Source organism: Plecotus auritus, assembly GCF_963455305.1.
Source record: "Plecotus auritus genome assembly, chromosome: 7".
In the NCBI taxonomy this organism is placed as follows: Eukaryota; Metazoa; Chordata; class Mammalia; order Chiroptera; family Vespertilionidae; genus Plecotus; species Plecotus auritus.
The window spans coordinates 91,236,879-91,252,376 of record NC_137774.1 but is presented as its reverse complement, the minus strand read 5'-3'; the positions used below and the strand labels follow the sequence as shown (position 1 = coordinate 91,252,376).

The 15,498-nt window shown below is 45.3% G+C and overlaps 1 protein-coding gene across 1 annotated transcript; it reads right to left on the bottom strand.

Annotated features, from left to right (window-relative positions):
- Positions 1–1,191: 1,191 nt before the first annotated feature.
- Positions 1,192–10,567, bottom strand: TBL2 (transducin beta like 2). The gene is made up of 7 exons (XM_080681804.1): positions 10,386–10,567; positions 4,066–4,196; positions 3,637–3,821; positions 3,026–3,177; positions 2,558–2,684; positions 2,056–2,208; positions 1,192–1,825 (listed from the first exon to the last, which is right to left on the bottom strand). The coding sequence occupies exons 1-7, from the start codon at positions 10,513–10,515 to the stop codon at positions 1,363–1,365; spliced, it is 1,341 nt and encodes a 446-aa protein (XP_080537930.1). The 5' UTR covers positions 10,516–10,567; the 3' UTR covers positions 1,192–1,362.
- Between the last annotated feature and the right edge of the window lie 4,931 nt (positions 10,568–15,498).

Sequence of the window (15,498 nt, the reverse complement as noted above, 5' to 3'; positions counted from 1 at the left end):
TCAGGGGAAGGCGATGCCCCCATCACACCTCTGCTGCTGCCACTGCCAGCAGCGCAAACCTCAGCTGGTCCTGGTTACCTGAGCCTCGGGCAGCCCTGGGAGGCTGGGCAACCGCCATCCGAGGCTTGCCTGCGCCTCGGGCCATCGCTGGGCGGCCCAGGGGGCTGAGGGACTCTGAAGGCAGGTGTGTGGAGCAGCCGGACCTGCCTGGGGGCGGGCCTGGCCGTGCCACATGCCTGCCACCCCAGCAGAACTGAGGGGACTGGGCGCCACCATCTTTGAGGGAGTGACAGTCAATTAGCATATTCCCTCCTTGTTGGCTGTGGGTGCTGTCATCTTTGTGAGGGTGTGATGGTCTATTTGCATATTCCCTCTTTATTATATAGGATATCCCCACATCATCTTTGTAAGGAGGTCAAAAAGTTATTCTCCATTTTACAAATAAGAAAACAGGCACAGAATGAAATCCCTTACTTACTTTTTTTGTTGTTAATCCTCACCTGAGGCTATTTTTTCCATTGATTTTTTTTTTTTTAATATATTTTTACTGATTTCAGAGAGGAAGGGAGAGAGAGAAAGAAACATCAATGATGAGACTCATTTGTCAGCTGCCTCCTGCACGGCCCCCACTGGGGGTGGAGCCTGCAACCTGGAACATGTACCCTGACCAGGAATCGAACCGTGACCTCCTGGTTCATAGGTTGATGCTCAACCACTGAGTCATGCTGGCTGGGCCCATTGATTATTTTATAAAGAGAAAGTGGACAATGGGAGGGAGAGAGGGGAAGAGAAGAGGACAGAGGGAAGGAAAGAAAGAGAGAGGGAGAGTGAAACTTTGATGTGAAAGAGACACATCGATTGGGGGCCTCCTGCACATTCCCCTGACTGGGGTTGGGGATCAAACCTGCAACCCAGGTATGTGCCCATTATTAGGAATTAAACCCAAACAAACACTCTAACCACTGAGAAATACTGGCCAGGGCAGTACTTGGGCATTCTTTAGGTTTTGCCTCCACAATTACAAACTTCTTTGGGTAACAGGTCAAAGACCATGTTTCCTGTCTCTTCTATTTACCACTCTCCTCAATGACCAGTGAAGACAGATTCTACCCATTGGGCTCAGGAAAAAGCACCTTGGTCATTATGTTGGAAGATCAAGTAAGGCTAGGAGTCAACTGGCAACAAGAGAAAGAGATCAAATAGGCAAGAATAGCTTCAATGGAAGGGGGAGAAGAGGGACCACCATTAAAAAAAATCAGGATACCCCTTTCAAAAGGTTTCCAGCTGGTGAGTACCTGGGAAGAAAAGTGGCAGCAGTGGTGGCAACAGAAGGCCAGATTCTTCCTGCTACACCCTTCAGAGTCATTTCTTCAAGGCACCCAGGCTCTTCAGAGCCTCCTGGGCCTGGGTCAGCTGCTGTTGCAGCCTCTGGCGGGTGCTCTCATTGGAGGCCCGTTTCAGGAGGCTCTGCATTTCTTCCACCACTGCCCGATGGCCAGGGGAGTTATGAAACAGCCGCACTGCTCGGTCCCCACAGGAGGCCAGAAGTCGGCCAGTGATATCAAAGGACAAGTCAGTGATACATTCCCCATGGACCTGCTCAAAGCATTCTTCTTTCTCACCCCGCCGGGTATTGTAGAGATGAATACTGCTGCCACTGGCCAAAGCCAAGACCTGAGCATCAGGGGACAGTGCCAGGCGGCAGGGGATGGTGCTCGCCTCTTCAAAGCGGCCTGTCCTCAGCAAGTAGGGGTCCTGCTGCTTCTTGTATTCCACATCTGTGTCCCACAGTTTCCATGTACCATCCTTGGAGACAGAGGCCATCCTGCAGCATGGAAAATCACAGCTCTAGTGCCAACTCACCTTGGAGGAGAGAGCACTCGGGCAGCACTAAAGGCTCCAATTAGGAAGCCAACTTCACTGCTATGTCTACTTCCTGCTGAGTGAGGGTCAGGCACCCTATCCACTTTAGAGCTGCTGCAGATAGTTGGAAAGACCCTGTTTACCAAGAAGGGCTGAGAGCCACTGGTAAGAAATCAGAGAGAACTCACTCACCTTCGGGAGTCATTGGAGAAAGCAAAGAAGTGGACAGCTGCCGAGTGGCCCTTCAGTTCAAAGGCTCGTACAACCTCTTGGAAGTCACCTTTTTTCCCAAAGCAGACTTCCCAAACTTTGACATCCGGGGTGAAGCCACACGAGGCCACAAACCTGCCATATAAGCCGGGTTCCTTTAAAACTTAATTTTAAGGGCATCTTGTTTCTGCAAATCCATTAAGCCTCTTCCTTGAGAAATTTAATAATCTTATACCTAAATAACATTATCTTTTTAAAGTGCTTTTATACACATCTCAGTTTACCTACATAGCCATGCTATAAGATACACAGTACTCCCATCTAAAAACTATAGATGAAGAAATAGAGACTAGGACTTAAATCTAGGTGTCCTGATTCCACACTGTATGCTCTTTCCATTATTTATAACTGGCTCACTGCTCTGTCCCCAGCCCCCAGCCCCAACCTCTACCCATCCCAGGTGCCAAAGTCCCTCCTTCCTCACCTGCTACAAGGGGATATAGCAGCATGTGCATTGTTCATCTGGTTGGTGTTAATGGTAGACAACACCTGACCTTTCAGATTCCAGATGAGGACAGTTGTGTCACTGGAAGCAGTCATGATGAACTTTCCTGAGGAGTGAGGAGTGATATAAGCTGAGGTCAATTACTTGACCAATTATCAATCTCTAAGGAGACACTTATGAAGGCCTCTGCTGCCCAAAGTATCCTTGCTCCCCTCCAGGGCCAAGGGTCAACACAGATAAAGATTTTGCTAAAGAATGTGGCTCTTACCTGCCTTCCCTAATTGATTTACTATGGCTCCCAGACTCCAGGGGAACACAGAGCCCCTTTATCATGCTGGGGCTGAGCAAAATGCTGAAAGGCAGCATTAACTCATTCAGCACATATACCATTAACTAGGGCCATGCCCTCCTGCCTTGGGCAAGGTCCACCCTCTGAATGTCTCTTACCTGTGTCAGCAATGCCAATGTTGATGACAGGTGCCTTGTGCTTTTTAGGAAAGTCCTCTGGGGTGGCTGTGAAGGTATATCCCCCATCTTCTCGCTTGGTCATCTTGAAGACACGGAGGGTATCGCCATTGGCCAGCCAGACAATGAAGGCTCTAAAGACAGGTAGCAGACAAATAAGTAATTCATTCATTTGAACAGAGTCCTATGTATGCCAGGTCCTATGCTAGATTCTGAAGAAAATCAAGACCTCCCCCCATGCCCTATAATCCACCTTACAACTTTACCCCTTGGTTCAAAATCTCTTAAAACTCCCCATAAGATAGACCTTTAATAGCTTTTGCTCATTTAGTTTCTCTAGGGCTCTGAAAATCAATATAGCTTCCAAGACTAATCTGGAAGCCTGACTTTGGTACTTCGCAAGTTGCTTCCTTGCTATATAGCAGCATAATCCTCTAGGGAGCCCCAAGCAGTGCTTAATCTGTCTGGATGCTCTTTTTCTGCTAAAGGGAGACCTTGAGTCCCTGCCCTCACTATCCCAAACCAGATATGGGAAAGCCACAAGCTTGGAACTGGGCTTCTACAGGCAAACCTGAGGCTCCATCCTGTCCCACCTGCAGTCAGGGCTGAAGCGCACCAGGGTGGCATGGTCCAGCTCCACATTGGCTCTCATGCTGCGGTGCTCCCGCTGTAGGAAGTCCTTTGTGCTCCAGATGCGGACGGTGCGATCATCTGCACAGGTGGCCAGGTACTTGCCATTGCTGCTAAAGTCCATGCAAGATATGTTCCCACTGTGGCTCTAGGGGGAAGGGATGCAGGAAGTGTGAACAGGAACCCCTTGGGCAGATGGGGAACCCTATTGTGCAGCCATGACTCCAGGGCCCTGTAGCCTGGATTAATAGCAAGATACTGATGGGATGTGATGAGAAGGGACAGAATGTGGCATCCAGACTGACTTTGGTCAGAGACTGAGGGGTCTATAATATGCACAGAATACTACAAAGGAAAAATCTGTATGTGTGTTGTGCATGGTACCCATGTACCTTCAGTGCTGCAGCCAGGAGACGGTGGGTGAAGTTGTGTTGTTGAGGCTTCTCCTTACGAATACGCTGTTGCTGTTTCTGCTTCTTGGATCTCAAGGACTTGTCAAGTGGAAATCCATTTGCTTTTTGGCCTATAAGAAGGGCCACGTAACTCATCCATTATTCACTCAATAAGCATTTACTAACCACCTATAATTGGCCAGGCATTGAGGGAAGCAACAAGAGATGACCAGATATGGCCCCTGTCCTCAACAAGAGAGAGTGATACAGGCAAAATCGGAGGCTTTGGATTGTGACCTTGAGGAAGCTGCTTGCTGTTAGTCAATATAGCACCTCAATGCAAATTAGAAAAGGCACCCTCTCTGGGCTGGTATAATTCAGTGGGTGCACAGCATGGCCAGTGGAATGCAGATCCTTGACCAGACATCCCTATATAGGGAATAATGTGCACAACCAAACCTTGGTAAGTTACTCAACTGCTCTGGGCCTTGATTTCCTTAAACTTATGAGAATTGGATATTATATACAAAATGACAAGTAGAGTACCCAACACAAGCATTAAAGGCTCAAAGAACTCAGAACTGAGGGGTAAGAGGCAGTTACCACTCATTGAGTTACCCTGAGCCAGAAACAGTGCAAGGCACTTTTGCATGAAATAGGTAATTTAATTGAGAATCAGGACAGGTGCAAAGTGATCCAATAGTCACCACAGACACTCTTTAATTCCTACAAGAAAAAAACCTCCTGAGGCCCAAATGCAAAGATGGCCACAATCTGCCCTCTGCTTACCTCTCCAGCCACTAACAAACCCCTTTCCCCCACCCCCAAAGTCATACCAAATGCTGTTGAGGGCTCCTTGCCTTTGTGCATGTTGTCATTGCCAGGAATGTTTTTCCTTCCTTGGCCTCCTGGCAAACTCTAATGCCTTAAGACAAGCATGTCAAACTCACAGCCCTTGGATGGCTCATAGCGAATATTTTTGTGGCCCAGCCAATATTTAAGAAACGTTTTAATAAAAATTTCGTAACTTAATTTTTACAATATCCTGTTATACATAATTATTAATAACAAACTACAACGTTTGCTAATGACTGATTACTATAATCGTGTTGCATTCATTTCCCTTACGTGCCTTCTGCACAGGCGCACCATTTCTCTCCACTAATACTAGCAGTGAATATTTTAGCAGCTGATTGCCACGTCATTAGTCTTGTACTGACTTGTTTGGTGTGCGCAACAGGAAATATTTTGCTTTCAGAGAACAAGAAAAATAGGTTTACTTGCGTTATGCTTATTAATTTGTGCAGTTATTCAGTGTCTGGTAAGTTAATGTTCAAGAAAAAATAGTAGAAAAAAAATGGTGGCGGAATAGAGAGACATGTCCTGAGCCTTGTCCCGGAGCAGATAGAAAGAACAGCTGAGGGTCGCACGGGGAGTGTCTGTTGGAGAGAGAGAACTACATAACCAGACACCCAGAGAAGAGAGACCATGGGGAGACAAAGCAACAGCCCACATATGAAAGAAAAGCAGGCATCACCAGAAAAGGAAGAAAACGAAATGGAGGCAAGCAACCTGTCAGAGAAAGAATTCAGAGAAATGGTCATAAGGTGGCTGAAAAGAATGGAAGACATATTCGACAATATGAGTAAGAACCAAGAGGAAATGAAGAAGATCCAAGAAGAAATGAAAAATGACATCGCTGCTGTAAAGAACTCAAAAGAAAGCATCAAGAGTAGACTATTAGAAGAAGCAGAGGACCGCATCAGTGAGCTAGAAGACAATGTAGGAAAAAATACCCAAGTAGAGCAGCTTCTAGGAAAAAAAATTAAAAAGCAGGAGGAGAGCCTAAGGGAACTTTGGGACAACACGAAACAAAACAACATCCGCATAACAGGGGTTCCAGAAGGAGAGGAAACTGAGCAAGGAATAGAAAACCTGTTTGAAGAAATAATGACAGAAAACTTCCCTGATATAGGGAAGAAAAAACCCACACAAATCCAAGAAGCTCACAGAGTCCCAAGCAAAATGAACCCCAAAAGACCAATGCCAAGGCACATTATAATTAAATTGGCAAACACCAACGACAAAGCAAGAATCTTAAAAGCGTCCAGAGAGAGACAGAAAGTTACCTACAAAGGAACCCCCATCAGACTAGCAACTGATTTCTCAACAGAAACTAATCAGGCCAGAAGGGAATGGAATGAAATATACAAAGTCATGCAAAGGAAGGGTCTGAATCCAAGAATACTGTACCCAGCAAGGCTATCAATCAAAATTGAAGGTGAAATCAGGAGTTTCACAGACAAAAAAAGGACTAAGGGAATTTATTACCATCAAACCAGCAATGCAAGAAATGCTAAAGGGTCTGCTGTAAAAAAAAAAAAAAAAGAACAAGAGAAAAAAAAAAAAGAAATAGGAAGCAAAGAAGTAACACAGGGGTAAAGAATAAAAATGGCGACAAGTAAGTACCTAATAATAACAACTTTAAATGTAAATGGATTAAATGCCCCAATCAAAAGACATAGGGTAACGGACTGGATAAGAAAACACGACCCATATATCTGCTGTCTACAAGAAACCCACCTCAGAAAAAAAGACGCACACAGACTGATGGTGAAGGGATGGAAAAAGGTTTTTCAGGTGAATGGAAATGAAAAAAAAAGCTGGGGTAGCAATACTTATATCTGACAAATTAGATCTCAAAGTGAAGGACATAACAAGAGATAAGGCAGGCCACTTCATAATACTAAAGGGAGCAATCCAACAAGAAGAAATAACTCTGGTAAACATATACGCACCCAATACAGGAGCACCCAAATACATAAAAAAAACTCCTGGAGGATATCAAAGGAGAGATTGACAGGAATACAATCATAGCAGGAGACTTTAATACCCCACTATCACCATTGGACAAATCCTCTAAACAAAAAATCAGCAAAGAAACATCAATCCTAAATGACTCATTAGACCAGATGGAATTAATTGACATCTTCAGAACATTTCACCCCAAAGCCACAGAATATACATTCTTCTCAAGTGCACATGGGTCATTTTCAAAGATAGACCATATGTTGGGTCATAGGCAAAGTCTCTTCAAATTCAAGAAGATAGAAATCATATCAAGCATCTTCTCAGATCACAGTGGCATAAAACTGGAAATCAACTACAATAAAACAATCCAAAAAAATCAAACACATGGAGACTAAACAGCATGCTATTAAACAATGACTGGGTTACCAGAGAGATCAAGGAAGAAATAAAAAACATCATGGCAACAAATGACAATGAAAACACAACAATCCAAAATCTATGGGACACAGCGAAAGCAGTCTTGAGAGGAAAGTTCATAGCTCTACAAGCCTACTGGAAAAAACAAGAAACAATGGTAATAAATTACCTAACCCTACAACTCAAAGAGAGAAAGAGAGCAACAAGAAAAGCCCAGTGTAAGCAAAAGGAAGGAAATAATAAAGATCAGAGCGGAGATAAACGACATTGAGACCCCCCCCAAAAAAAAAAATACAAAAGATCAACAAAACCAAGAGCTGGTTCTTTGAAAGGATAAACAAGATTGATGAACCGCTAGCCAGGCTCACCAAGAAGCAAAGAGAGAGGACCCAAATAAACAAAATCAGAAATGAAAGAGGTGAAATAACAACAGACCCCACCGAAATACAAAGGATTGTTAAAAAATACTATGAACGCCAAAACCGGTTTGGCTCAGTGGATAGAGCGTCAGCCTGTGGACTGAGGGGTCCCAGGTTCGATTGCGGTCAAGGGCACGTACCTTGGTTGCGGGCACATCCCCAGTAGGAGGTGTGCAGGAGGCAGCTGATCGATGTTTCTCTCTCATCGATGTTTCTGACTCTCTATCCTTCTCCCTTCCTCTCTGTAAAATATCAATAAAATATATTTAAAAAATAAAAAAATAAAAAATACTATGAACAACTCTATTCCAACAAACTGGACAACCTGGAGGAAATGGACATATTCCTAGAAAAATATAACCTTCCAAAACTCAATCAGGAAGAATCTAAACATCTCAATAGGCCAATAACTATGGAAGAAATTGAAGCAGTCATCAAAAATCTTCCAGCAAACAAAAGCCTGGGGCCAGACGGCTTCACAGGGGAGTTTTACCAAACATTCAAGGAAGAACTAAAACCTATCCTCTTCAGACTATTCCAAAAAATTCAAGAGGAAGGAACACTTCCAAGCTCATTCTATGAAGCCAGCATCACCCTAATACCAAAACCAAAACCATCTCTCCATTGAGAGATGCAAATCAAACCAATAATGCGGTACCATCTCACACCTGTCAGAATGGCTATTATCAACAAGTGAACAAATGACAAGTGCTGGCCAGGATGCGGAGAAAAAGGAACCCTCATGCCCTGCTGGTGGGAATGCATACTGGTGCAGCCACTGTGGAGAACAGTATGGAGTTTCCTCAAAAAACTAAAAATGGAACTCCCATTTGACCCAGCGATCCCACTTCTAGGAATATATCCCAAGAAACTAGAAACACAAATCAGAAAGGATATATGCACCCCTATGTTCATAGCAGCACAATTCACCATAGCTAAGATTTGGAAACAGCCTAAGTGCCCATCAGCAGATGAGTGGATTAAAAAAGTGTGGTACATCTACACAATGGAATACTATGCTGCGGTAAAAAAAGGAGTTCTTACCATTTGCAACAACATGGATGGAGATGGAGAGCATTATGCTAAGTGAAATAAGCCAGGCAGAGAAAGATAAATATCACATGATCTCACTCATTTGTGGAATATAATGAACAACATAAACTGATGAACAAAAATAGATCCAGAGACAGAGAAACATCAATCAGAATGTCAAACCTCAGGGAAGGTAGGGGAGGGTGGGAGTAAGGGGGAGAGATCAACCAAAGGATTTATATGCATGCATGTAAGCCTAATCAATGGACACAGACAACAGGGGGGTGGGGTCATGAATGGGAGGTGGGGGGTAATGGGGGAATAAGGACACATATGTAATACCTTAATCAATAAAGAAACTAAAAAAACAAAACAAAACAAAAAAATAGCAATTTTTATTAAAATACTAGAGGTCTGATGCACGAAATTCGTGCAAGGGGCTTGGCCCTCGCAGCCCCAGCTTCATCTGGAAGGACGTTGGGCTGGCCGGTCTAATTAGCATATTATGCTTTTATTATTATAGATTCTATTATTTTATGTTAACAATTACTCATTTATTTCAGCCCTTTGTATTCAGCATGTCTCTATCGAAATAAACCTATCCTATCTAATAAAGAGGGAATATGCAAATTGACCATCACACCGTCACAAAGATGGCGGTGCCCAGTCCCCTCAGCCCCGCCGCTGAGAGTGGACAGTGGGGCGTGGGGGCTTTGTCTGCACGGTGGCGGCAAAGCACCCAGGCCCCGCAGACAGCAGAGAGTGGGCCTAAGCCATCAGTAGGACATCCCCTGACAGCTCCTGGATTGAGAGGGTGCAGGTTGGGCTGAGGGACCCCTCTCCCCCATGCACGAATTTCATGCACTGGGCCTCTAGTGTTTCTATGAAAATTGAAGCTTTTGTTTTTTTGCGGCCCACATAAACTTAAACCTTATTTGGCCCGTGTTAGCCTTTGAATTTGACATGCTTGCCTTAAGGCCACATCTCTTGTGTTCCCTGCTCTCAGTGAAGATTTCCTTGACATCCCCCCACCAAAAATAGATTAAAAAAGTAGGGCTGACCACTCCCACCACTGGGTTTCCTGTGTCTAGTGCTAACCTCTTCTAGGAAACCTATTACACTATATTTTTCTCTTACATTTTTAGATGTTCTTCTCCATTACCCCATAGTGGACTCCCTAAAGGAAAAGACCCAAAAGCCTACTGAGATAGTAGGTACACAATAAATCAGGGAACTGGTCAGTGTGCTTACAACAAATGAATGTCGGTCCGTCCCTCACCTCCCAACCCCCACCCCCCGCCCATTTTCATAAAATAACGAACAAGTAGAGCGCTTGGGAGTTTAGAAGTGATCTCGCAGCAACCCTGGGGACAAGCTGAGACTCAAAAGGCAAAGTGGCTTGGCCTCGGCCACCGAGCAAGCGGCAGTGTGGGGCCCAGGTTCTAACTAGTCTTTCCGAAGGGGCGCGACCAGCCCGGCCAGGTGGCATGTCTGGTCGGGAAGCGAAGCTCATTCCACAAGAAGAGAAACTGAGGCCCAGGGGGGGCCGGCACCCCCTCGAGCCTAGACCGGAGGTCGGACCACTGGGAAGTCGGAAGCGAATTCGCCGCAGGCTGCCCCTGCCCGCCCGGCCCCACTAACCGGCAGGCCGGCCGCTTGTCTCCTCCTCTGAGCGTAGCCATCCCCGCGCTACCGCCGCCGTCGCCATGAGGGCCAGCAGCCCGAGCAAGAGCGACACTCCCATCAGCTCCGGCATCTGTGGCAGTTCCATGTTGGCCAGAAGGATGCCACCTCAGCCTCAGGCTACGCGGGCGCTAGCACGTATCCGCAGGGCCGCGCACGCACGCGGGGCGGGGCCTGACCACTGGAGCGTCCCGAGGGGCGGGGCCTGACTATTGGAGCGTCCCAAGGGGCGGGACCTGGTCGTTGGAGTGTCCCAAGGGGCGGGGCCTGGGCGTTGGCGGGGAGGGGGGGAGGAGTCTTAGCATCAAGGGAAATTCAGATAGGCTTTTACTATTAATGGAGAAGGGATAGAGTAGTCCTGGAATTGGAGTATGGGACAGCCTCAGCAAATACCTGAGAAGGAGGGATGCTGTGGGGGAGGCAGGGCATGAGCAAAATAAAAAGTATCAGGTAAGCGCTAGCCGGTTTGGCTCAGTGGATAGAGCCTGGGCCTTCAGACTGAAAGGTCACAAGTTCAATTCTGGTCAACCGCACATGCCCAGGTTGTGGGGGCGTGCAGGAGGCAGCCAATCAATGATTCTCTCTCATCATTGATGTTGCTATCTCTCCCTCTCCTTTCCTCTTTGAAATCAATAAAAAACATATTTTAAAAAGGTAGCTAGTAAGACTGGAAAGGTCTAGAGGGCTTTGAGGGCCAGCCAGCTCAATCCAACAAGCAGAGATGAACCTCCACTGGTTATTATAGGGAGAAGAGGGCAAAATTGGTGTCTTCAAAATTTTCTGGATGGACCAGTGGGTGCCAAGACCAAAGACAGAAGGGAAACCAGCAGGTGTTTGCTAGGATCCAAGAGGGGGATGATAAGGGCCTAGACTTAAGGGAAGCCTGGGGAGTGGAGAGGAATTTGAAAAAATTTTAAACAAGACATTTCTTTTTTTAATCCTCACCCAAGAATATGTGTATTTTTTAAATTGATTTTTTTAGAGAGAAAGAGAGAGATTGATCGGTCGCCTCCTTGTACCAACCCTGAGCAGGATCGAACCTGCAATCTTTTGGTGCATGGGACAGCACTCCAACAAACTGAGCCACCTGGCCAGGGCAAGACATTTCTTATTTTGAAACAATTAAAATTCACAATGAGATGAAAAAAATGAATAGGAAGGTTCCATGTACCCTTTACCCAGTTTTCCCCAATGGTAGCATCTTCCATAACTATAGTGTAATATCAAAACCAGGAAAGTGGCATTGATACAATCTATAGAACTTATTCAGATTTCACAAAAAAGGAAGATATTCTGAAAGACTAATAATAGAATTTAGATTAGATACGCTTGGTTGGAGAGGGAATAGTTCCAGAACAGACATGCCCTGTGGGCTTCCCGGCCCTGAAACCCACAGCAAGTTGAAGTATTATGGTCAGAGATTCCAGATTCAAACATTTCCATGCCCACCTGGGAGCCTCTCCTGACAGTGCAGACTCTGGTCTTTAGAAAGTCCCCCTGAGGCCCTAACTGGCTTGGCTCAGTGGATAGAGCGTCGGCCTGTGGACTCAAGGGTCCCAGGTTCGATTTCGGTCAAGGGCATGTACCTTGGTTGCAGGCACATCCCCAGTAGGAGGTGTGCAGGAGGCAACTGATCGATGTTTCTCTCTCATCGATGTTTCTGGCTCTCTCTCCCTCTCCCTTCCTCTCTGTGAAAAAATCAATAAAATATATTTAAAAAAAAAAAAAAAAAAAAAAAAGAAAAAAAAAAAAAAGAAAGTCCCCCTGAGGAGAGAGGCTGCTGCAGAGACTAAATGACAGAGAGACACACCCACAGCCTTGGTGAGGAAGAGGATCCAGTCAGAGAGCAAATGGAGCAGCCTCATTTCCTTCCCTTTTGTCCTTTGTGTGTGTGTGTGTGTGTGTGTGTGTGTGTGTGTGTGTGTGTGTGTGATGGCATTGACTGAGCTGTGGGCAGTGGGGTAGGGAGGGCTAGAGCGGGTGTTCAGAGCATCCTGGGGCTTTTCCTCCTAATTTGCTTTTTGGAACTATAGGGCCAGCCAAGGACCACTTTCTCTACTACCTAGAGACAAAGCTGTACTTAAGAATTTCGTTCATCACACATTTTGCAAGTGACATTGATTGATCCCAGAACTTTGCATTTCATTTAATCTTCTCATATTCCCATCCTACGGGTTAGGAGACTGATGCTCTAGGAGGTGCTCATTAAATGACTTTTCAAAGGTCACACAGGTGAAGAGTGAACCTGGGTACACATGCAGATCTATGACTCCAATCTATTGATGTGGAGGACAGAGAGAAGAAAGAGTAGGGCTCAGCTGTGTACAGCTCAGTCAAGGATACAAAATTCTTTCACATCACAAGTTCAGTTCTTTTTATATTTATTTATTTTATTTTTTATTGTCTCCTGAGGAGTGAGGATATTTTTCCATTGATTTTTTGAGAGAGTGGAAGAGAGGTGAAGGGGAGAGAGAGAGAGAGAGAGAGAGAGAGAGAGAGAGAGAGAGAGAGAGAGAGAGAAAGAGAGAGAGAAGAGAGAAACATCCACTGTGAGAGAGACACATTGATTGGTTGCCTCCCACAGGTAGGTGCCTGACTGGGGGTGGGATCCAACTTGCAACCCAAGTATGTACCCATGACCTGGAATCAAACCCAAACCCTCCTGGTGCACTGGCCAGGGCTTAGTTGTTCTTTATAGAGAACTTTAAGATGCTATGAAATAACCTTAAACAGGTGGAAAAAAATAAGCTCGGGTCAAGTAACTTACCCAAGGTCAACAAAGAAACCAGGGATAGAGTCCAGAGTCAGACTTGGGTCTGCTATACTCCTAATTCACACTCCTGTCAGACACCACTGGGATGTGGTAAGTAAGGTCTTACTCTTATCCTCAAGCCCACTTAGAAGTCAAGGCCAACATGTGGAAGGATTTGGCAAAGCTGGGCAGATCAGGAGGGAGATCTGCCAATGGATTTTGAGGGGCATTGGCTATACCTTTAGAGGTGGGCATTTTTACAGGTGAAGCAGAGAATAGGAGGGAATTCTAGGTGGGAAACAAGGCATGAGCAAACGTGTGGAGGAAGAACTGATTCCTGTACAGAAGGGAGTGACTATGACAGCCTGTCTGGGTGAGTGTTGCAAATGGGATCAGAGAAAGGATGCAGTAAGAAGGGGTATGTTCAGGGTGACAGAAAAGTCTAGGCCTCTATATGAACCAGCCATTCCATTTTTGGGGATTTACCCAAAGAAACCCAAAACACTAATTCAAAAGAATATATGCATCCCCATGTTCATTGCAGCATTATTTGCAATAGCCAGGCTATGGAAGCAACCCAAGTGCCCATCAATAGATGAGTGGATAAGAAAGCTGTGGTACATTTATACAATGCATATTACTTAGCCATAAAAAAGGAATGAAATCTTACCATTTGTGACAGCATGGATGGGCCTAGAGGGTATTATGCTCAGAGAAAGACAAATACCATATGATTTCACTGATAAGTGAAATCTAAAGAACCAAACAAAAAAATCAAAACAGACTCAGACACAGAGTCTGAGAGGAAGAGGGTTGGAGGACTGGGTTTTCAAAAGATGGGAGGGGGGTAGAGAGATGGGTGAAAAAGGTGAATGAATTAAGTACAAATTGGTAATTATGGGACAGTCACAGGGATGGCAAAGTACAGCAGAGGGAATCTACATATATAAAAGCCAAGCCACCAGAATGACCCGTCACTATGACGTGCACCGCGCCCCCCGCCCCCCTCCAGCCAACCAGGCCCCGAGTGGCCCCGATCAGGGCGGGATAGCCAGACCCCACCTGTGCATGAATCCGTGCTCCGGGGCTCTAGTATAGTCAATAATTGTAATAACTATGTATGGTGTCAGGTGGTTACTAGATTTATCGGGATTATTACTTAGTAAGTTATATAATGTTAATCACTGGATTATACACCTGAAACTAATGTAATATTGTATGTCAACTTTGAGAAATATTTGTTAAAAGTTTAGGCCTGGCCAAAACTGGTTTGGCTCAGTGGATAGAGCGTCGGCCTGCGGACTGAAGGGTCCCGGGTTCGATTCCGGTCAAGGGCATGTACCTTGGTTGCGGGCACATCCCCAGTGGGGGGTGTGCAGGAGGCAGCTGATCGATGTTTCTCTCTCATCGATGATTCTAGCTCTCTATCCCTCTCCCTTCCTCTCTGTAAAATATCAATAAAATATATTTTTTAAAAAAAAAGTTTAGGCCTGCCTCCCTCATGGGCTGATCAGGTCTTGCTGGTAAAGGCAAATTGGAATGATGCATCCCAAGAACCACTGGAGATTAAAGACTCTTTGGGATGTGAAGGGAAGGAGGCTGTGGAAAGAAATGAGGCTGCAGGGGTAGCAGGGCGCAGTCACAAAGCACCTTGAACATCTGTTCAGAAACTTGGCATCATTGGAGGGAAGTCGGAGCCCAAGAAGCAATGGAAACATAACTTCAATTTGCAATTGAAGATCCACCTTGCGTTGACTGGAGTCTTCCCTACCTCTGGCCTGTGTTAGGTGGAATGATAAATTTCATCATTGTTTAATTAGTGGTTTTCAAAGTTTGAGCCCTGGACCCAGCATCATTAGAAATGTAAATTCTGCCTTAGCCGCTTTGGCTCAGTGGATAGAGCGTCAACCTGAGGACTGAAGGGTCCCGGGTTCGATTCCGGTCAAGGGCACATGCCTGGGGTTGCAGGCTCCATCCCCAGTAAGGAGCATGCAGAAGGCAGCCAATCAATGATTCTCTCTCATCATTGATGTTTCTATCTCTCTCTCTGTCTCCCTTCCTCTCTGAAATCAATAAAAATATATATTTTTTAAAAAAATGCAAATTCTTAGATTCATCCCAGATTTGCTGACTCAGAAACTTTGGAGGTGGGGGTCTGGCAATCTTTAACATGCCCACTAAGTGATTTCTGATACACATTAAAGTCTCTGAATCAGATTTAAACTAACTTGGGCCCCAGATATAATTTGCAGCTCAAAGCCTCTATTACAGTGGTTCTTAACCTGGGTTGCATATTGGGAATACCTTAAAATATGCTGA